Source organism: Typopeltis vanoorti, chromosome 8, assembly GCF_054136105.1.
Source record: "Typopeltis vanoorti isolate ZY-2024b chromosome 8, IOZ_Tvanoo_1.0, whole genome shotgun sequence".
NCBI lineage: Eukaryota > Metazoa > Arthropoda > Arachnida > Uropygi > Thelyphonidae > Typopeltis > Typopeltis vanoorti.
Genome location: NC_143556.1, coordinates 90,207,320 through 90,224,790, shown reverse-complemented (window position 1 = coordinate 90,224,790; position 17,471 = coordinate 90,207,320). Strand labels below are relative to the sequence as shown.

The following is a 17,471-nucleotide window of genomic DNA, read 5'->3' as shown; positions in this document are numbered from 1 at the left end:
ACACAATATATACAACACAGTTCTAAACAATAATACCACTGAAGGACACTTGTTTCTAACTGATACACAATTGCAGCACAATTTGTGACAAAAAGCCACACTATATTTAACTTTAAAAACACGTTTTCTCAAAAACGTGTTTTTAAAGTTAAGGATATAATCAAAAAATTCAAACCAAAATTTAATATAATTGCAGAGAAAAATGGCAAGATCTTAAATGACACTAATGACATAACCAGAAGATGGAAAGAATATTGCACCGAGCTTTACAAGGACCCAGCTATGGAAAACATGGAAACCGAACCAGAGATCCTCAAAAGTGAAGTAGAACAAGCAATCAAAAAATTAAGGAAAAACAAAGCCCCAGGTCCTGATTCAATACCAGCTGAAATGTTGAAAAACCTTGGAGAGAATGCAGTCAACTGGCTACATGATTTATGCAACAAAATCTGGAAGATTGGAAAATAGCCGAATAACTGGACCAATTCTACCATTATCCCAATCTACAAAAAAGACAATCACAACAACTGAAAACTACTGCACCAATTGCCCCTCTCTCACATACCAGCAAAATTTTATTACACATTAAGGAAAGATTACACAGTTTTATAGACCATCAGATCTCAGAAGAACAAGCAGGATTCAAAAAAGGTCAAGGGACTAGAGATCATATATCTAACATCAGACAAATAATTGAAAAAACAAGGGAATTCAACTTAAGCCTTTATCTATGCTTTATGGATTACTCCAAGTTTTTTCGATCTTGACTACATGAGGTGGGATATCTTATGGGATATCATGCAAGAATCGGGAATACCAAACCGTCTAATAACCCTCATAAAGAACTTAGATCAAGGAAATCACGCAACAGTAAGAATTGAAAACTCACTGTTCCCTGCATTCCACTTTGAAAAAGAATCAAGACAAGGATGCATACGCTCACCATTACTATTCAACCTTTACAGCGACACTATAATGAAAAGATCTCTAGAAAAGTGGAATGGAGGCATTAAATTAGGTGGCCGAACAATCACTAACCTATGATATGCAAATGACACAGTGATAATAGCAACAAGTGAACAGGAATTAAAATCCATCCTAAATCAATTAGAATGGGAAAGCCTAAGCCACGGTTTACGAATAATCAAGATAAAACCAAAATAATGATTTTAAACAACGCAGAAGAAATAGATATAGGAGGAATTGAAATTGTCGACCATTTCAACTACCTTGGAGTGATAATAACAAAAAGGATGGATATAAAAAAGAGATGAGAAGAATAGCACTAGCTAAGAAAGCCATGACTGATTTAACCAAGATCTGGAAAGACAAGCACATCTCCAAAAAGAAGAAAATTAAGCTTGTAGAAATCTCAGTTTTTTTGATCTTTCTCTCTGCTTCTGAGTCTTGGACTATGACAAAAGTTGACTGAAGAAGAATTGAGGTCCACAATCTCTGGTGGTGGAGAACATGGTTAAGTGTCTTGGACAGAAAAGTAAACAATTAAAAGTATTCTAGAAGAACTGAATATCCACACAAGACTGATAAACATAATTGAAAAGAGAAGCTTATAAACATTTCATACCAGAGGGCATAACCTTACAGTTTGATATATTAAACTAATGACCACTTTCCTTTGCCCACACTGCTAGTCCACTTAAATCATTCAAAGATATTTGTTTTATTAAGATTTAATAAGTATTGTTTTATCCAGTTAGCAGAAAGTTTGATATTTCTTCTTAAATCATTTTCTACATCATTGATGCACAAATAGCAGTTTCTCAAGTATATAAAATCTTGATGCATCCCTTAGTCACCTAACTTCTGCTACCTTCATTTCTCTTATCTACTGCTTGGTGTTGTCTGGGGAAAAGAAGCTAATATTTAGCTATGTCAGTCTACTACTTTGTGTGTATGAGATGTAGAAGGAGGATTAAGTAGTAGTTTAAATGGTGAGTTGTGTGGACTGCCTCTCACAGTGACTCCGTGGAGGTGTCACATAATGGTAATGTTATAGTACAAACATATGCAGTCATCTGGATAGTCTCTTCTTGTTGGATGTAGTATAATGATAAATATCAACCAGCAGCTTTATTTTAAGTTCAAATTTGGTATATTGTTATGCTGTATTTAACAATTGCTAGGCTACTATCATAAAGTGTGTTTTAAAATTATCTCTTTTTTTTAGGTGGGAGGATTAAATTAAATAATAAAAATATTTGATAGTCATTATGCCAATAAATGATTTTTAAATTTTAGACAATTATAGTAATAAGCATTATTCTTAACCATATTATTGTTTGTTTTTAGACTCATGTTTGCTGATGTTTTCTTGGTAGGGCATTTGTTTCTTGACAGTGCTCTTGCAGCTTATCTGGATTTCCTATAGCACTGGTACAAAATATGACTGAAAGTCAATAAACACATTGTAGAAGTTGTGTGTGTGTGTGTGTGTGTGTGTGTGTGTGTGGTGTGGCTCTTATCTTCCATAGTTTGGTTCACAGTGTTGCATATGCAGTCCATATGATAGCTGCTTTTATTTGTCAGACCATTATTTTCATAACTCTTTCAGTTGTCATATAGTATATTTCTAAACCATTTAAATTCTAATAGAAAAAATGTATTATACAAAAAATAAAATAAAAAAAAAATATAAAAGGTGGAAATGAATTGTACATTTTTTTTACAGTCCCAACAACATGACAGCAATTATCAAGAAACTCTTGCTTCTCATAAAGTTTCCATTTCCACTCTTCAAGAAGAAGTGAAAAATTTACAGTATCAGTTGTCACAAGCACAAGAAGAGGCATTGCAATCTAATAGGACTGCTGAACATATCAGGTTAATTATTAAATTTGCTTTCGTTTTGAGAATCACATCTGAGTTAGAAATCTATTTAAGGCCAAAGCAAATATTATTAATGATGTAGAAAGTTGTATAGCTTATTTAGAAGCATTGCACCACTTGTGAAAATTGTGATATTTTTTTTAAGTGCATTGTCAATAAAAAGTTTAGAAAGTATGCAAATGAAGGCAAAAAAAAGTGACTCTTTTGGAATCTTGAGTTATAGAAACTGGATATATTACTCTCATCATAGAAGGATGAATAGTAATAATAAAAAACAACAGAAAATAGAAAAAGTCATTCTGTTGATCATCCCCTTTGTTAGCTATAGGCTTCATACAGGACAATTCAATTATTAATATTGTTAACCTTGGTGATGACCTCCATGTTATTAGATTTATCTCAGTATTGCCTGTAATAAATGTTCTTGAATTTATTCAGCATCACTGAAAGTGCTCTCTCTCTCTCATCACCCACACAAAGGTGCACTCTGCATACTTGAGATAAGGGAAATGAAGACTCCTCGCTTTCTACACACTTACTCAGTTTTTAATAAACAGTTTATCTCTCCATCCTTGCTACACTATGAAAAGCTTCTTTGTGTCTGCCCTGTATGATGTTTATTATTATTATTATTATAGGTTACTCCATAGAGTCCTTAGACTTCGAGGGAGGCCGTAAACATCATATCAAGCACTACCCAACATTTTTGCAGTATTTATCATACTTTGCTTTGAACTCATTCACAGTCATGGCACCCATGACAGATTCTGGCAACCGATTCCACTCTTTCGTGGGAAAAAAAAAAACTAGTTCTAGCACCCTTGCTAACTACACTCTCTTACTCGGTTTCCGCGGATGGCCCTGTTGGATTCTGATTATGTAGAGATTAGAGTAGTTATTATTTGGTTCAGAATCCAACATGATCTTCCATCACAAAGGCCAGACTTGTAAATATTATTTAATGTAAACAACTTATTTTACAATTTAATATTCATATAACTACTTTAATTTTGTCTAATATCTAATTATTTAATCAAAGATATATGTATTAATAGTGATAAGACTGTATTAAATATTATTAAGCTATTTTAATTATTACTATGTTAATATTATAAGAACTTGTATTTGATAATTTAACTGCACATTATTTGAAATGTAAATATTCCTTATTTATTCCTATTTGTAGAAGTTTAGCGTTATGCAATACCTCAATTTTATTATATTTTGTTTGGTTGTCACGGAAACGTATGTAAGTGAACGAGCACGTTTTCGGAACAGAACGTGGGGAGAAAGCTGAAAGTTTACTAAAAGGGAATTAGTTAGAGATAATGAGAAGAATTTAGTCGGGAAAAGCTGATATAAAAAGTGAGGAACGTTGGAAAAGGGAAAGCATTAGAGATTTATTAGAGAGGGATTGGCATTAGGTTGGAAGCGGAGCATTCGGCATTCGAAAATCACAGTGCGATAATAGCGAGTCGGCAAGTCACTCAAACAGCTAAATAAAGTCTACTAGTCGAGAAGCGGTTAGCTTATAAGTTTCGGAATAACAAATAAAGCTACGGAAGATAGCTAAGTGATTACAGATAGACTAGCGATTACTTGAGTTGAGATTTAATTTTTGGGCCGACCTGTCAAGGACACACAGAATCTTGAAATAAAGCACAGAGTTACTAGAATAGTAGAGGCTGTAAAAATTGAAGTTTACCGTTAGCTGTGCTTAGAATTATAGTGCCGGAGGAATGAACAACTGTGCTTATAAAACCTCAAGTTAAGGAATTATTGTGTGTTGCCTTATTTCATGAGTGATTAGTAGTACTTTATGCAACAACGTTTATGTGTATTGTGACCGATGATTAATTCAGTTATTGCTTAGAAGAATTATTTTAATGAGTGCCGTTTACTGTTCAAAGTGTTTACGTATAAGTAAACAAAGAAGAAAAGATTATCGGTAAGATTATTCCAACCTTAATATTCCGAATGCTCCGCTTCCAACCTAATGCCAATCCCTTTGTAATAAATCTCTAATGCTTTCCCTTTTCCAGCGTTCCTCGCTTTTTATATCAGTTTTTCCCGCCTAAATTCTTCTTGTGATCTCTTTAACTAATTCCCTTTTAGTAAACTTTCAGCTTTCTCCCCACGTTCTGTTCCAAAAACGTGCTCGTTCACTTACATACATTTCCATGACAGCCAAACAAAATATAATAAAATTGAGGTATTGCATAACGCTAAACTTCTACAAATAGGAATAAATAAGGAATATTTACATTTCAAATAATGTGCAGTTAAATTATCAAATACAAGTTCTTATAATATTAACATAGTAATAATTAAAATAGCTTAATAATATTTAATACAGTCTTATCACTATTAATACATATATCTTTGATTAAATAATTAGATATTAGACAAAATTAAAGTAGTTATATGAATATTAAATTGTAAAATAAGTTGTTTACATTAAATAATATTTACAAGTCTGGCCTTTGTGATGGAAGATCATGTTGGATTCTGAACCAAATAATAATTACTCTAATCTCTACATAATCAGAATCCAACAGCCCCTAGTTTTCCCACTACAAGACCTGTTCTGAAAAATTTCCTCTGAATTAATCTTGTAAAAATCTTTCAGTAATTCATGTATCAATCACACCACCCTTTTCTGCCTATCAACCAGTTTTTATACCCACAAATCTTCAAACTGTTCTCATAAGGTTCATGCCATAGATCTGCTACTATCTTGGTTACTCGCCTCTGGATCCTCTTCCTCATCACCAAGAAACCCTGGTGCTCAGATCTGCACACAGTAGTCAAAGTGGGGTCTTATCAAGGATCAGTAAAGAGGAATAATAACCTGCTTGTCTGCTTATAAAAGAATTCTTCGGTAACCAAGTAATCTGATTACCTGTTTTAGCCACTTTTGCTGTGTGCCCTCAAACTAATTATCCACTAACACTCCCAAATCTCTGACTTCATCAATTTCCTGGAGTACAGTTCCATCAAACTTTCATCTTATGTATTTTAATCAAATATCCTCTTTCTTTCTCATTTCTACCACAATTTGCAACTAGTATTCCCTCAATCTATTCTCATAAACATTGTTCTGTAATTACGAATACATGTGATTTAACAGATTGAAATTATCTTTGTCACTCACTTCTGAACCTTCTTCATTCTCTTATCAATTTCAATCCCATCCCTTAAGTAAATTCTATGCCAGCTTTGTCAACCAACTTATGCGGGCAGTATTAAATGTGCTCTGGTTTTTATCTGCTGTTACTACACAGTTCAAATTTTCATGAAATCAAGTACATCACTGTCTGTGGCTAGCGTCATTACACAAACAAACCAATAAATATCTTCCTCCACACCATTCTGACTTCATATACATATTAAATATTAGTGGCCAAAGGATAGAGCCATGTGCCATCCTACTGAGCATCCTCCTTTTCCTAGATGGTAATTCTCTGTTAATTATCTACTGATATATCATCTATCATTCTGCTCTCTAAATCATATTAATTGGCAGTAGTACTATCTGAGAGAGAGGTACAGATTCTTATGCTACTTGATTACGTTAATATGTTTCAGTTGACAATTTTTAAAGTAACTTCCACATAGTATCCTGTGAAACATATTTACATAATCAAAGAGCATAAGCATCCATATCTCTTAGGTAGTACTGTTGTTACCTTATAACTATTATTCATCAGAAAATAACAACGTATACTAAATATTAATTATCATCATCAAATTCCTGCCATGTACCCTCGAGAAGTGTACAGGATATCATAGTACTACATGAAAAATTTAAATCATTACTAACTTCATATCTACAATTTTCCTCCAAATCAGTCTGTTACCTGTCAAGATTCCAGCATTATCAGATTGTACATTTCTATCTTCTAATCACTTTTTACTGTATCAATCAGACTATATCTTGATCTTTCTCTGGGTCTTTTTCCTGCCAACCTGACAAAGAACACTTGTTTTGCTAATCTTTCCTCGCCCATTCGGTTTAAGTGACCATGCCACCTGAGAATAGCTCTGCTAGCACATTCCTTGATGCTGACAATGTCAAGTTCTTTCCTAATATCCTCGTTTTTAATGTGATATTGCCATTGATGCCATCTGTTCATGCCCCTAATCTTTCTCAGGACTCCCATATCTGCAGTCTTAGTCTTTGGTCAAGTGTTTTACTTCTGACCCAGCTCTTAGATCCATAAGTTAAAATTGGTTTGAACACTGTCTTGTATACAAGCTAATTTAATGTTTTGACTAATTTCTCTCTTATTCCATATAGATTTATTCAGTTGACTTCCTACCATACCAGTTTTTTTGTTGATTCTGTTGTCTATTTCCATATTTAATTTACCATCTTCAGTAAAAATTGTGCCTAAGTAGCTGAAATGTTTTACTTGTTCTATAGGTTCTCCATTCACAGTGCAGTTGATTTTTTCAGTGCTGCTGCCTATTTTCATTATCTTTGTCTTGTTATTGCTGACCTTCATACCATATATATTACAACAGTTATTCTGTTTCGTCAGGGAATCTTGCAGACTTGTAGCGGATTTATTTAGAAGTATAACATCGTCCACATAAAGCAAAGAGCTGACATTAACATCTCCAATTTTGATATGGGGTTTATCAAAATTGGTTTATCACAGTACCACTTTCCTTCATAATGTGATCCATATAGATAATGAATAACAGAGGAGATAATGTATATTCTTGTCTGATACCAGATTTAACATTAAACCATCTTCCTGTACTTCCTTCAATTCAAACTGCTGACTTACAACTCAAATAAAGATTACGTATTGCTTGATATAATGTCCCATTGACACCATATAACTGTAGCGTATTGAATAGCTTCTCTCTTGGCACTTTGTCATATGCCTTTTCCAGATCTACACAACTTAAATACAGATCTTGTTATATTCCCATGATTTTTCAGCGATTTGTCGTAAAGTGAAGATATGACACTGACAGCCTTTATTTGGCCTGAATCCAGCTTGTTCTTCACGATCAAGCTGGATTCAGGCTTTTCTTCCACGATCCTTCTCAACCGTTTCTCAAGTATACTTGCATAAATCCTACATAAATCCAATCATCTGGAATTCGTCTCTCTGTCCATGCTTTCTGAACTATGCAGTGCAGCCACTGTAAGACTTTTATACCTCCATACTTGAGCATTTCTGGTCAAATATCATCTACTCCTGCTGTCTTTCCACATTTCAGGCCTTTGATGGCTTTTTATACTTCAAGTATGGATATGTAGTCCTGACTACATGCCTGTTGAGTGTTTTTTTATCACTGTGCTATCACTGCTTGCTTTTTAATACTTACCTATATTTTGGCAATGTCACTTTGCCATCATCAGAGATCACAAAACTGATATGTGTATGCAGGCACTAACACTGGGAAATGTGGCTGAAGAAAGGCAACCAGAGTCGGGACTAGTGTCTCCCAAATGTTGCCCCCCTAGTGCTATGTTGGGTGATCTTGGCCATTGGGCTGAAGATCTAAGAATGAGTGCTTCCCAAATTTGGGGTAGCTTCATGCACCCAAATTCGTTGAGGTTTGGAAAGTTTCTCACGGATGAGGCAAATTCAAGGAATGGCCTCTTATATTTGTATTTTCTATGGTGTAATAGAGTGGCCTTCTCCAGCTTATCCTGCGAGGGGTGTCCAAAGCATGGTCAGCAAGTCCAGAGTGGCTATAACGGTGGACCAGATGTAGTACTTGTGTTCAGAAATTCTGATATTGACTGTCCTGTCTGTCTGGCCTTAGTAGGACAGTTTGCAACTGCAAGGGACCTGGTAAGTCTAGGGAATGTGACTGGTGTTTGGTGGCCTGGATAAGGAATGCCAATTTTTTATGTAGTCTGTAAGTGGTTGTAAGGTTGTGTTTCTTTAGGTTTTTTGTTCATTTTTCATATGTGCCCTGGATATATGGAATGATGATAGATTTTATGCAATCTCTGCTCTGAAGGGTTGGAGAGGAGGGGGGGGGGGTTGTGATTATCGGGTTTTAATAAATTTTTTGGATTGTGTGTGTGGGGGGGGGGTTGTAGTCATTGGCTAAAAAAGTTTTGAGAATATTGTCAAGTTCAATAGGGCACTGCTATCAGAACCGATTAATTTTAACCTGTGATATAGGGTTTTTATACTCCCATATTGTTGGGGTATATACTCCCAGGTAGGATAGTGTGACTGCTGGTGATTGTATCTACCAGTATGTGTAGGTTTTCTGTAAATAGAGAATGCCAGGTATCCATAAGGCTGATGTATAATCAGTGTCTAGGAATAGGAGACTGTTGTTGTTTTCCTTTTCCAAGCTAAACTGGATCCTGAGGTGCTGATTATTTAGATATGTTGAGAAAATGTTGATCTGTGTATTGGTGGGATCATTGTCTAAAGGAAGGAAGGTAGAGCGATTTCAAAACTAAGCAGGCAAGCTTACCTGTGTAATCTTTTTGGTTTAAAACCACAATGACATTCTCCTTATCCACTTTCATAATTATTATTCTATTGTTTTTAATTTCATGCAGAGCTTCATATTCTTTTCTTGAGAGATTGCTTATTTCCTTTTTTTTTTCTTTCCTATTTATTGCCTTTTTTTATTTCCTAAAAAATAATAGTTATGAATAGCCAATGTATAAGCCTTTCTACCAGAATTACCTTATTATAAAATGTAAGTAGATTGATGAAATCAGGGTTCATCTGAACAGATCACACTGTCTTGCATAGAAATTCATAACCTAGTTACTCAGTTTTGAATTTCAAACCTCACTGATTTATCCAGGCCATTAACACTCCTCCAGAAGTATAAGTCATTCCATAAATTTGATGCCTCTGTTTTCACACCATCTTTTTTGTGCATTGGTATGTTATTCTGTTCTCTTTTTTTTCTATTCTTGTGAGACTTTACTAGCACTATAACTTTGGATAAGCAACCAAGTCAAGCATTCTGCAAATTTTGTCAAATAAATTTGAATCTGAACTTCATGAAGTTGCTATCTCTATCAAACTTCTTAATGTCTTCTACACTTGTGCATAAATAGTTTAACTATGAATGTCTAAGTGAATATAACAATTTGACTCTAATCATCTTAATTAGACAAACAAAGGTCAGAATAGGAGGGGGGGGGGGGGCTTGAAGAAATCAACTTGCTCTCCATCTGACAGTATTTCTCCAAAAACAGTAAAGATGGTTAGTAGCAAATATGAAACTGTATACATTTTAAATAGCAGTAATGCCAAGGGCAGTTGGGAACTAAAGAAAGAATTAATATCATGATTTGCAATTTAAGAGTGCTCTGCATTTACATGTCCTCTGCTAAGACTATTAACTTAATTCTTTACATTAGAGCATAGAAAAATCTTAATTTATTATAGACAGAACAAAAATTTCATTGTTAAGAGAGGTTATGATAGGAAAGTCACTGTCAAAATGTCCCAATAGCTTCTTATGTGACAAAATAGATGACAATTAAAATTGACTAAGGTAAATCGCTTAATAGTGATTAACTTGCATAGTAGTGAATTCTTACTATATTATGAAATGCACAAAAACAAGATTCAAAATATTAAGTTTATATATGCAGTCAACGTGTATTTTTATTGAAATTAAATGTGAAGTTTCTCAAAATGGTTTGAATTCTATGTCATTTTTAAGCTATATATATATATGTGTGTTCAAGATGAAGCAATGATATATTCTAGCACTGATACTGTGTAGCCTTGAAAAGGATAAAAATCCCAAAATTGTTACTGAATATTCAAGTTGAATATTCAGAAATGTAATTACCAAAAGGAATTGCTTGACAAGTCTTCAGTTAACTTACAAATAAACTTGCATAATAGTGAATTCTTGTTACATTATGAAATGCACAAAAACAAGATTCAAACTATTCACTATATTGTAAATGATATTTACTAGTAGACAATATCAAAATCCACACTTTGAAACTCTGTTTGCTAAACGTGTTTATTTTTAGCATCATCTATCCACATTGAAATATGTGAAAATAAGTCAACATGTCATAGTTGGGAGTAGCCTAATGCTTGTAGTGTTGGCTACTGAAAACTAACTTCTGCTGCTGGAAGCACTTGGATTGTAAGTAGTTTTATGGAATGACACTTTATGGCATGTCCCAGTAAAGGTATAAAAGGTACAACTTTGATCATAGAAAAGAAACAAGAAACTTTAAAGTTGTAAAACAAATAACTAGAATATGTTTTTAGTTATCACTTAAATTTTTTATGTTTAGGTAAAAGCTGCAAGAGTTTAACTTGCAGATTTTACCTTAATGCAAGTTAATCCCTTGATGATAGAAGAAACCAAACCAAACTTATACCTTGCTTTAAATAATAATGAGTGAGTTTTTGAAAAAGGTTGGAAGGCCGTGAAGAGTATAAAGATGTTAATAGTATTAAGCACATAAGTGGGAAAATAAGTGCTGAGAATGTGATTCTGATTGCAAGACATACTGATGGAACAAACATGAGTGAGATTGCAGGAGTGGAAGAGAGTATGAATGATGGAACAGAAGAGTCTAATTGCCTGAACAAAAAGTGAGTGTGGAAGGAAAGGATTTTAAGATTTCATGCTAATTGTTACGCATATTATATGCCACTATGGGTATATTTGGTTACACAAGAAATTACATTCACACTAATGCTTTTTGTTAAGATTAGTTGACCTTTAGTGTGTGAGGAGTTTTAAGTGCCCACTAAAATTCAAGCACATTCTTTAAGGAGTGCATATTACTTTCTAGTATGCTGTATTTATGAGAGATGCTATCTGGACATGTTTTGATTACTACCCTGGCAAGGACAGGACTTTCAAAAATACTAATCACCAGAGACTTAGGATAACATGAAATGAAGTTATGTTTTCAGTTTAAAGAAATGTATGAATGTAATTTTATATGTGGATACCAATATAAATGACAAAATATTTATTTTGATTTTTTTTTATTCTGAATTGTGGCCTTGGCTGGTAAGTTAATTCTTGGGATCTTAAACAGTGCAGCCTATGTGGTAACTCAGGTCAGTATATGCATATATAGTTGCACATAGCTATTTCCCAATGTCAGCGATAGTTATTAATGACATTTTCTTTGTTTATCACTGTGCAATTAAGAGTGTTTTTGCTAGGTTTGTAAACTATATATTGCATAAATGTTTTTTGGGGGGGCCAATAAGAACAGTGACAGTCAAAATGTTGTTCTTTGGGAGATCTGACATGGGTGATTTTTAAACGTGTGGACAGACTTATGTGTTCGTCGAACATGTTGTTTATTATTTTAACGGTATATAATAGAACACAGAAACTAAGTAAATAATTTATTTATTAACTTATTGCTGATATTTCGCTGGTGTTATAACTTAACCAGCATCTTCAGAGCACAAAAACACTGTTTGTCACAATACGCGAGACTATAACAACATGGTGTACTTAAACAAAATTGTAGCAGCAACACAAAGACTAGAGTCCTGATTTTGGCGCCCTCTATCTGAGAAAAAAAAAAAAAAAACAGAGCTATCACATATTACTAGAGTCCTAGAAAAGTGCTAGTTTTTTCTTAATATGACTGTCTCCCAGATCTTCGGCAAGTTAATACAGCCATATTTGTTGAGATTTGGAGTGTGTTTTAGGGCTTCTGTCGCCTCTAAGAACAATCTCTCTGATTTATATGGGTTTCTGTGTAGTACTTTTGTGTTTTTCCAGTTGATCCTGTGTGCAGGGGTATCCAGAGCATGGTCTGCTAGGCCCAACTTCCCATAATGATAATTTCGGACGTATCTTTTATGTTTCGCTGATGCAGATGTTCACAGTTCTTCCTGTTTGACCGTAGTAGGCTTGATTACATGAGCAGGGTACTTGGTAGACTCCTGGATGTGATAAAGGAGGAATGCTGTCCTTGGGTGAGCGGATGAGGGTAGCTAATTTGCTACATGGTCTGAATGTAGTGCGTAGTTTATGTTTATTAGAATTCTTGAGATCTTTTCGGATGTGCCTTTAATGTAAGGGATGGTGACTGTTTTGTTGTAGTTCTCTGTGGTGGGAGGGGTTTCTTAAGAGTGTTTAGTATTTTGTTTATTTTATGTGGATTGTAGCCGTTGGCCAAGAAGGTGTGGCGTAAGTGAGTCAGTTCAGCAGTAAGAGCCTTGTCATTGGAACAGATTGCTCTCGCTCTATGAGTTAGCGTTTTTAATATGCCATATTGTTGAGAAGGATGATGGTGTGATTGTTTGTGTAAGTATCTATCTGTATGTGTGGGTTTTCTAAAAGCTGAAAATGATAAGGAACCATCTGGAAGACGTGTGATAAGTATATCCAGGAAGGGCAGACAGTTGTTGGCTTCCAGTTCCATAGTAAAGTGGATTTTTGGATGTTGGCTATTTAAATGTGCTAAGAATGTTTTCAATGTCTCTGGGCCATGTGGCCAAATAGCAAGCACATCGTCAACATAGCATAGTCAAAGTGTTGGTTTGAGAGTGGCTGTATTGATTGCTTGTTTTTCCAGGTGTACTATGTAAAAATTGGCTGGGGGGGTGGGAGCCCATGGCTGTCCCATCTGTTTGTTTGTATATTTTCCCTTTCCATGTGAAATATCCTGCATGTATTGTGAATTTGAATAGTTCAAATATATTAGCAGGGAAGTGTGACTTCAGTAGATTGAGGGTTTCTATTAGTGGTACATTTGTGAATAGTGAAGTGATGTCAAAGCTTACTATTAAGTCTGAGCTTTTTAGGGTAAGGTGTTGTAAGATGCTTTTTAGGTGTGCTGAATTTTTGACAAAGGAGGAAGAATTGTTTATGAGAGTGGCTAGTAGCTTCGCTAAATGTCTAACCAGTTTGTATGTGGGACTATTTATACTGTCCACAATTAGGCGTAGGAGTGTGCCTTGCTTGTGAATTTTTGGTGCTCCATAGATCCTCGGTGTTTTAACATGGAAGGGCTTGAGTTTGTTAACTGTGTCTTGGGGCCAGGAAGTGACTTTTTTCAATAATTTTTGTGTCTTATTCTTTTGTGTGTTGGTGGGATTGTGATCTATAATTTTGTATGTTGACTGATCTTGTAATAGTGTGTGCGTTTTGTTTTCATATTCAGTTGTGTCCATCACCACGGTTGCATTTCCTTTGTCTGCTTTTGTTATGGTAATCTGGCTGTTGTTGTGTAGCTCTTTTATAGCAATGAATTCCTTATGTGGGATATTATTTTTGGGAGGCTTGGACTTGATTAGGATGTTGGCCACATCTAAACGTATGTTGTTAGCTTTGTTGGAGGCAGGTCGTATATTCCTCGTTCGATAGACGCCATTATTTCGGCTTTTGGAACTTGTTTGGGAGTTATGGCAAAATTGTGCCCTCGACTTAAAGTACTCGTGGCTTCTTTGCTTAAGGTGAGTGACGATAGATTCACGATGACGAGGTCTTGTTGTAATTGCGGTCGTTGTATGGTGTTCCGTTTGTTGGAGATTTTCAAACTTATTTTGGTGCCGGTTTTTGACTCTGTCGAATTCTTTTTTTGCCGTTGTGTCGGTGATGTTATGTAGGATCTGCCAAAGTTCTGTATTTAGAATATTATGCAGTGATACTCGTAATGCGTTGATGTTGACGATGTGCTTGCTATTTGGCCACATGGCCCAGAGACATTGAAAACATTCTTAGCACATTTAAATAGCCAACATCCAAAAATCCACTTTACTATGGAACTGGAAGCCAACAACTGTTTGCCCTTCCTGGATACACTTATCACGCGTCTTCCAGATGGTTCCTTATCATTTTCAGCTTTTAGAAAACCCACACATACAGGTAGATACTTACACAAACAATCACACCATCATCCTTCTCAACAATATGGCATATTAAAAACGCTAACCCATAGAGCGAGAGCAATCTGTTCCAATGACAAGGCTCTTACTGCTGAACTGACTCACTTACGCCACACCTTCTTGGCCAACGGCTACAGTCCACATAAAATAAACAAAATACTAAACACTCTTAAGAAACCCCTCCCACCACAGAGAACTACAACAAAACAGTCACCATCCCTTACATTAAAGGCACATCCGAAAAGATCTCAAGAATTCTCAATAAACATAAACTACGCACTACATTCAGACCATGTAGCAAATTAGCTACCCTCATCCGCTCACCCAAGGACATCATTCCTCCTTTATCACATCCAGGAGTCTACCAAGTACCCTGCTCATGTAATCAAGCCTACTACAGTCAAACAGGAAAAACTGTGAACATCCGCATCAGCGAACATAAAAAATACGTCCGGAATTATCATTATGGGAAGTTGGGCCTAGCAGACCATGCTCCGGATACCCCTGCACACAGGATCAACTGGAAAAACACAAAAGTACTACACAGAAACAAACCCATATAAATCAGAGAGATTGTTCTTAGAGGCGACAGAAGCCCTAAAACACTCCAAATCTCAACAAATATGGCTGTATTAACTTGCCGAAGATCTGGGAGACAGTCATATTAAGAAAAAACTAGCACTTTTCTAGGACTCTAGTAATATGTGATAGCTCTGTTTTTTTTTTTTTTTTTCTCAGATAGAGGGCGCCAAAATCAGGACTCTAGTCTTTGTGTTGCTGCTACAATTTTGTTTAAGTACGCCATGTTGTTATAGTCTCGCATATTGTGACAAACAGTGTTTTTGTGCTCTGAAGATGCTGGTTATAACACCAGCGAAATATCAGCAATAAGTTAATAAATTAATTATTTACTTAGTTTCTGTGTTCTATTATATACCGTTAAAATAATAAACAACATGGGTGATTTTGTGCATGCAGTGTATACTGTGTAATATTTTACCAAGTGAAAATAGATTGTGGTATGATGATAGTGAGGGTGGAGAGAAGGTGTGTCTGAAGTGTTTCATGAATGAGTGCCAGAAATGTAAGGTGTGTCGGAAGTGGGGAAAATTAAGTAATGTATGTTAATATTATGTTATTATGTTAAGTGAAAGGCATGAAATCAAGAGTATTGTAGAGAATGGAATTGAGCAGTGTGAAAGTAATATGAATGAGAATGTGCAAGAGGTGGCTCAAGGTAGGGTTTGGGGAAGTTAAGCCAACTGATTATTAGATAGCAAGTGTTGGAACACAGTGAGGAAGAAAGTGTGACCAACAAGATGGAGAAAATGTATGGCAGTGAGAACAAAATTTAGTCCATGAAAAAAAGTTTGTGAAGATAAGGGGAAAGATCAAGATACTGCAGAAGGCAATTAGGAGAATTACATGTATGTATGGAAGAGTGAGGAAGACTAGAATGAATAAAAAATTTAAAAAAATAGCAATGTGAAAAAGGTGACTAACGATTCAAGATTAGCTGTGTGTATGTGGATTCAGTTATTAATGGTGTAGTTTATGTGAAAAATCATCAGGTTTACTCTCCTGGTGGTAGAATGAGTGGAGTAATTGAAGCACTGGATATTCAAAGAATGTGAGAAAAGCAGTTGGTGGTGGTAGTAGGAACAAATGACTTAGTTGATAACAAGGAGCATGCAAGATTGGATTCAAGAGGTTATTGAGGAGAGTAAAAGGTAACAATGTGGTAGAAAAGTTAGTCTCGGTGTTTTCAGATATGATGGTAATGAGATGGTGAGCAAATATTATGAATGGTATACTAGCAGAGCAGAGCAGAACTATGTTTTTATGTTGGGCCAGTACGAGAGATTGGTTGATCAACCTTTCCCATTGCACTACCCATACTGTATATGGGTAGTGCAATGGGAAAAGAGAAACTTGTTTACATTTGATTTAAAAGCCTGTATATTGTATTCCTTGGGAAATACATCAAGGGGAAGACTATTCCACAGAACATGTTTCTTTTCTGTAGATTTCAAGGTGTACTATGAAAGGATGTTGGGCAGCAGTTGTATGTGTTCCAATGGGCATAGCACTGAGAGGAGGATTATTGATACTATTTCAGATGAACATTTCCCATGGAATCTTTATAGAATACACAAATTGCAGAGACCAAATGTATGTGTGGAAGTGAGTTGCTAAGAGGTTGGTCATTTATCAATCCAATTGTTCTCCTGTGAATTGAGTCCAGCATTTTGAGGGAGCTTTTAGGAGCCCACTCCAAATGTTAGAGCAGTATTCCACAGCTGGGTGGATTTGTGATTTGTATAAAGTTAACAGCTGTTTAGGGGTGAAATAATGTGTTGAGCTTTCCCTCAAGACCTTAAACCTCAAAACATTCTTTTTTGGAAGCTGAGGATGCTATGGTTGTGATGTGTTTATACCCAGAGTGGCCTGATGTCAGGGTAATTCCAATAAGAGAAATCTCATCTTTTCTGGAAATTTGGGTGTTATCAAAAATAATACTGGAGGAAAATGGTTCTTTTTTTTGTGAGAAATAAGACAGAACTGGGTTTTACCAGCATTGAAGTTGACGAGGTTATCTGAGCCCCATTAGAAAATAGAATTGAGGGTTCCGTAGGTTGAAGTGAGTTATGTAGAGTAAGGTTTGTCAAATGCTTGTCCTCTGCAAAAGTGTATATTGGGTTGGAGGTCAACTGATTGGTGAGAGAACAGAAACTTGTGGAATCCCAGCATTAGTTGGATGGTGAGAGGATAAGGAAC

General features: G+C 35.4%; 1 protein-coding gene across 7 annotated transcripts in view; it reads left to right on the top strand.

Annotated features, from left to right (window-relative positions):
* LOC150104186 (uncharacterized) overlaps window positions 1–17,471 on the top strand; it is a 712,768-nt gene that overhangs the window by 355,489 nt on the left and 339,808 nt on the right. For all 7 annotated transcript variants that reach the window (XM_090396809.1, XM_090396815.1, XM_090396810.1 and 4 more), the window contains one exon: window positions 2,690–2,841. In XM_090396809.1, coding sequence (XP_090252935.1) covers window positions 2,690–2,841 — 152 coding nt within the window. The remainder of the gene's footprint in view (window positions 1–2,689; window positions 2,842–17,471) is intronic.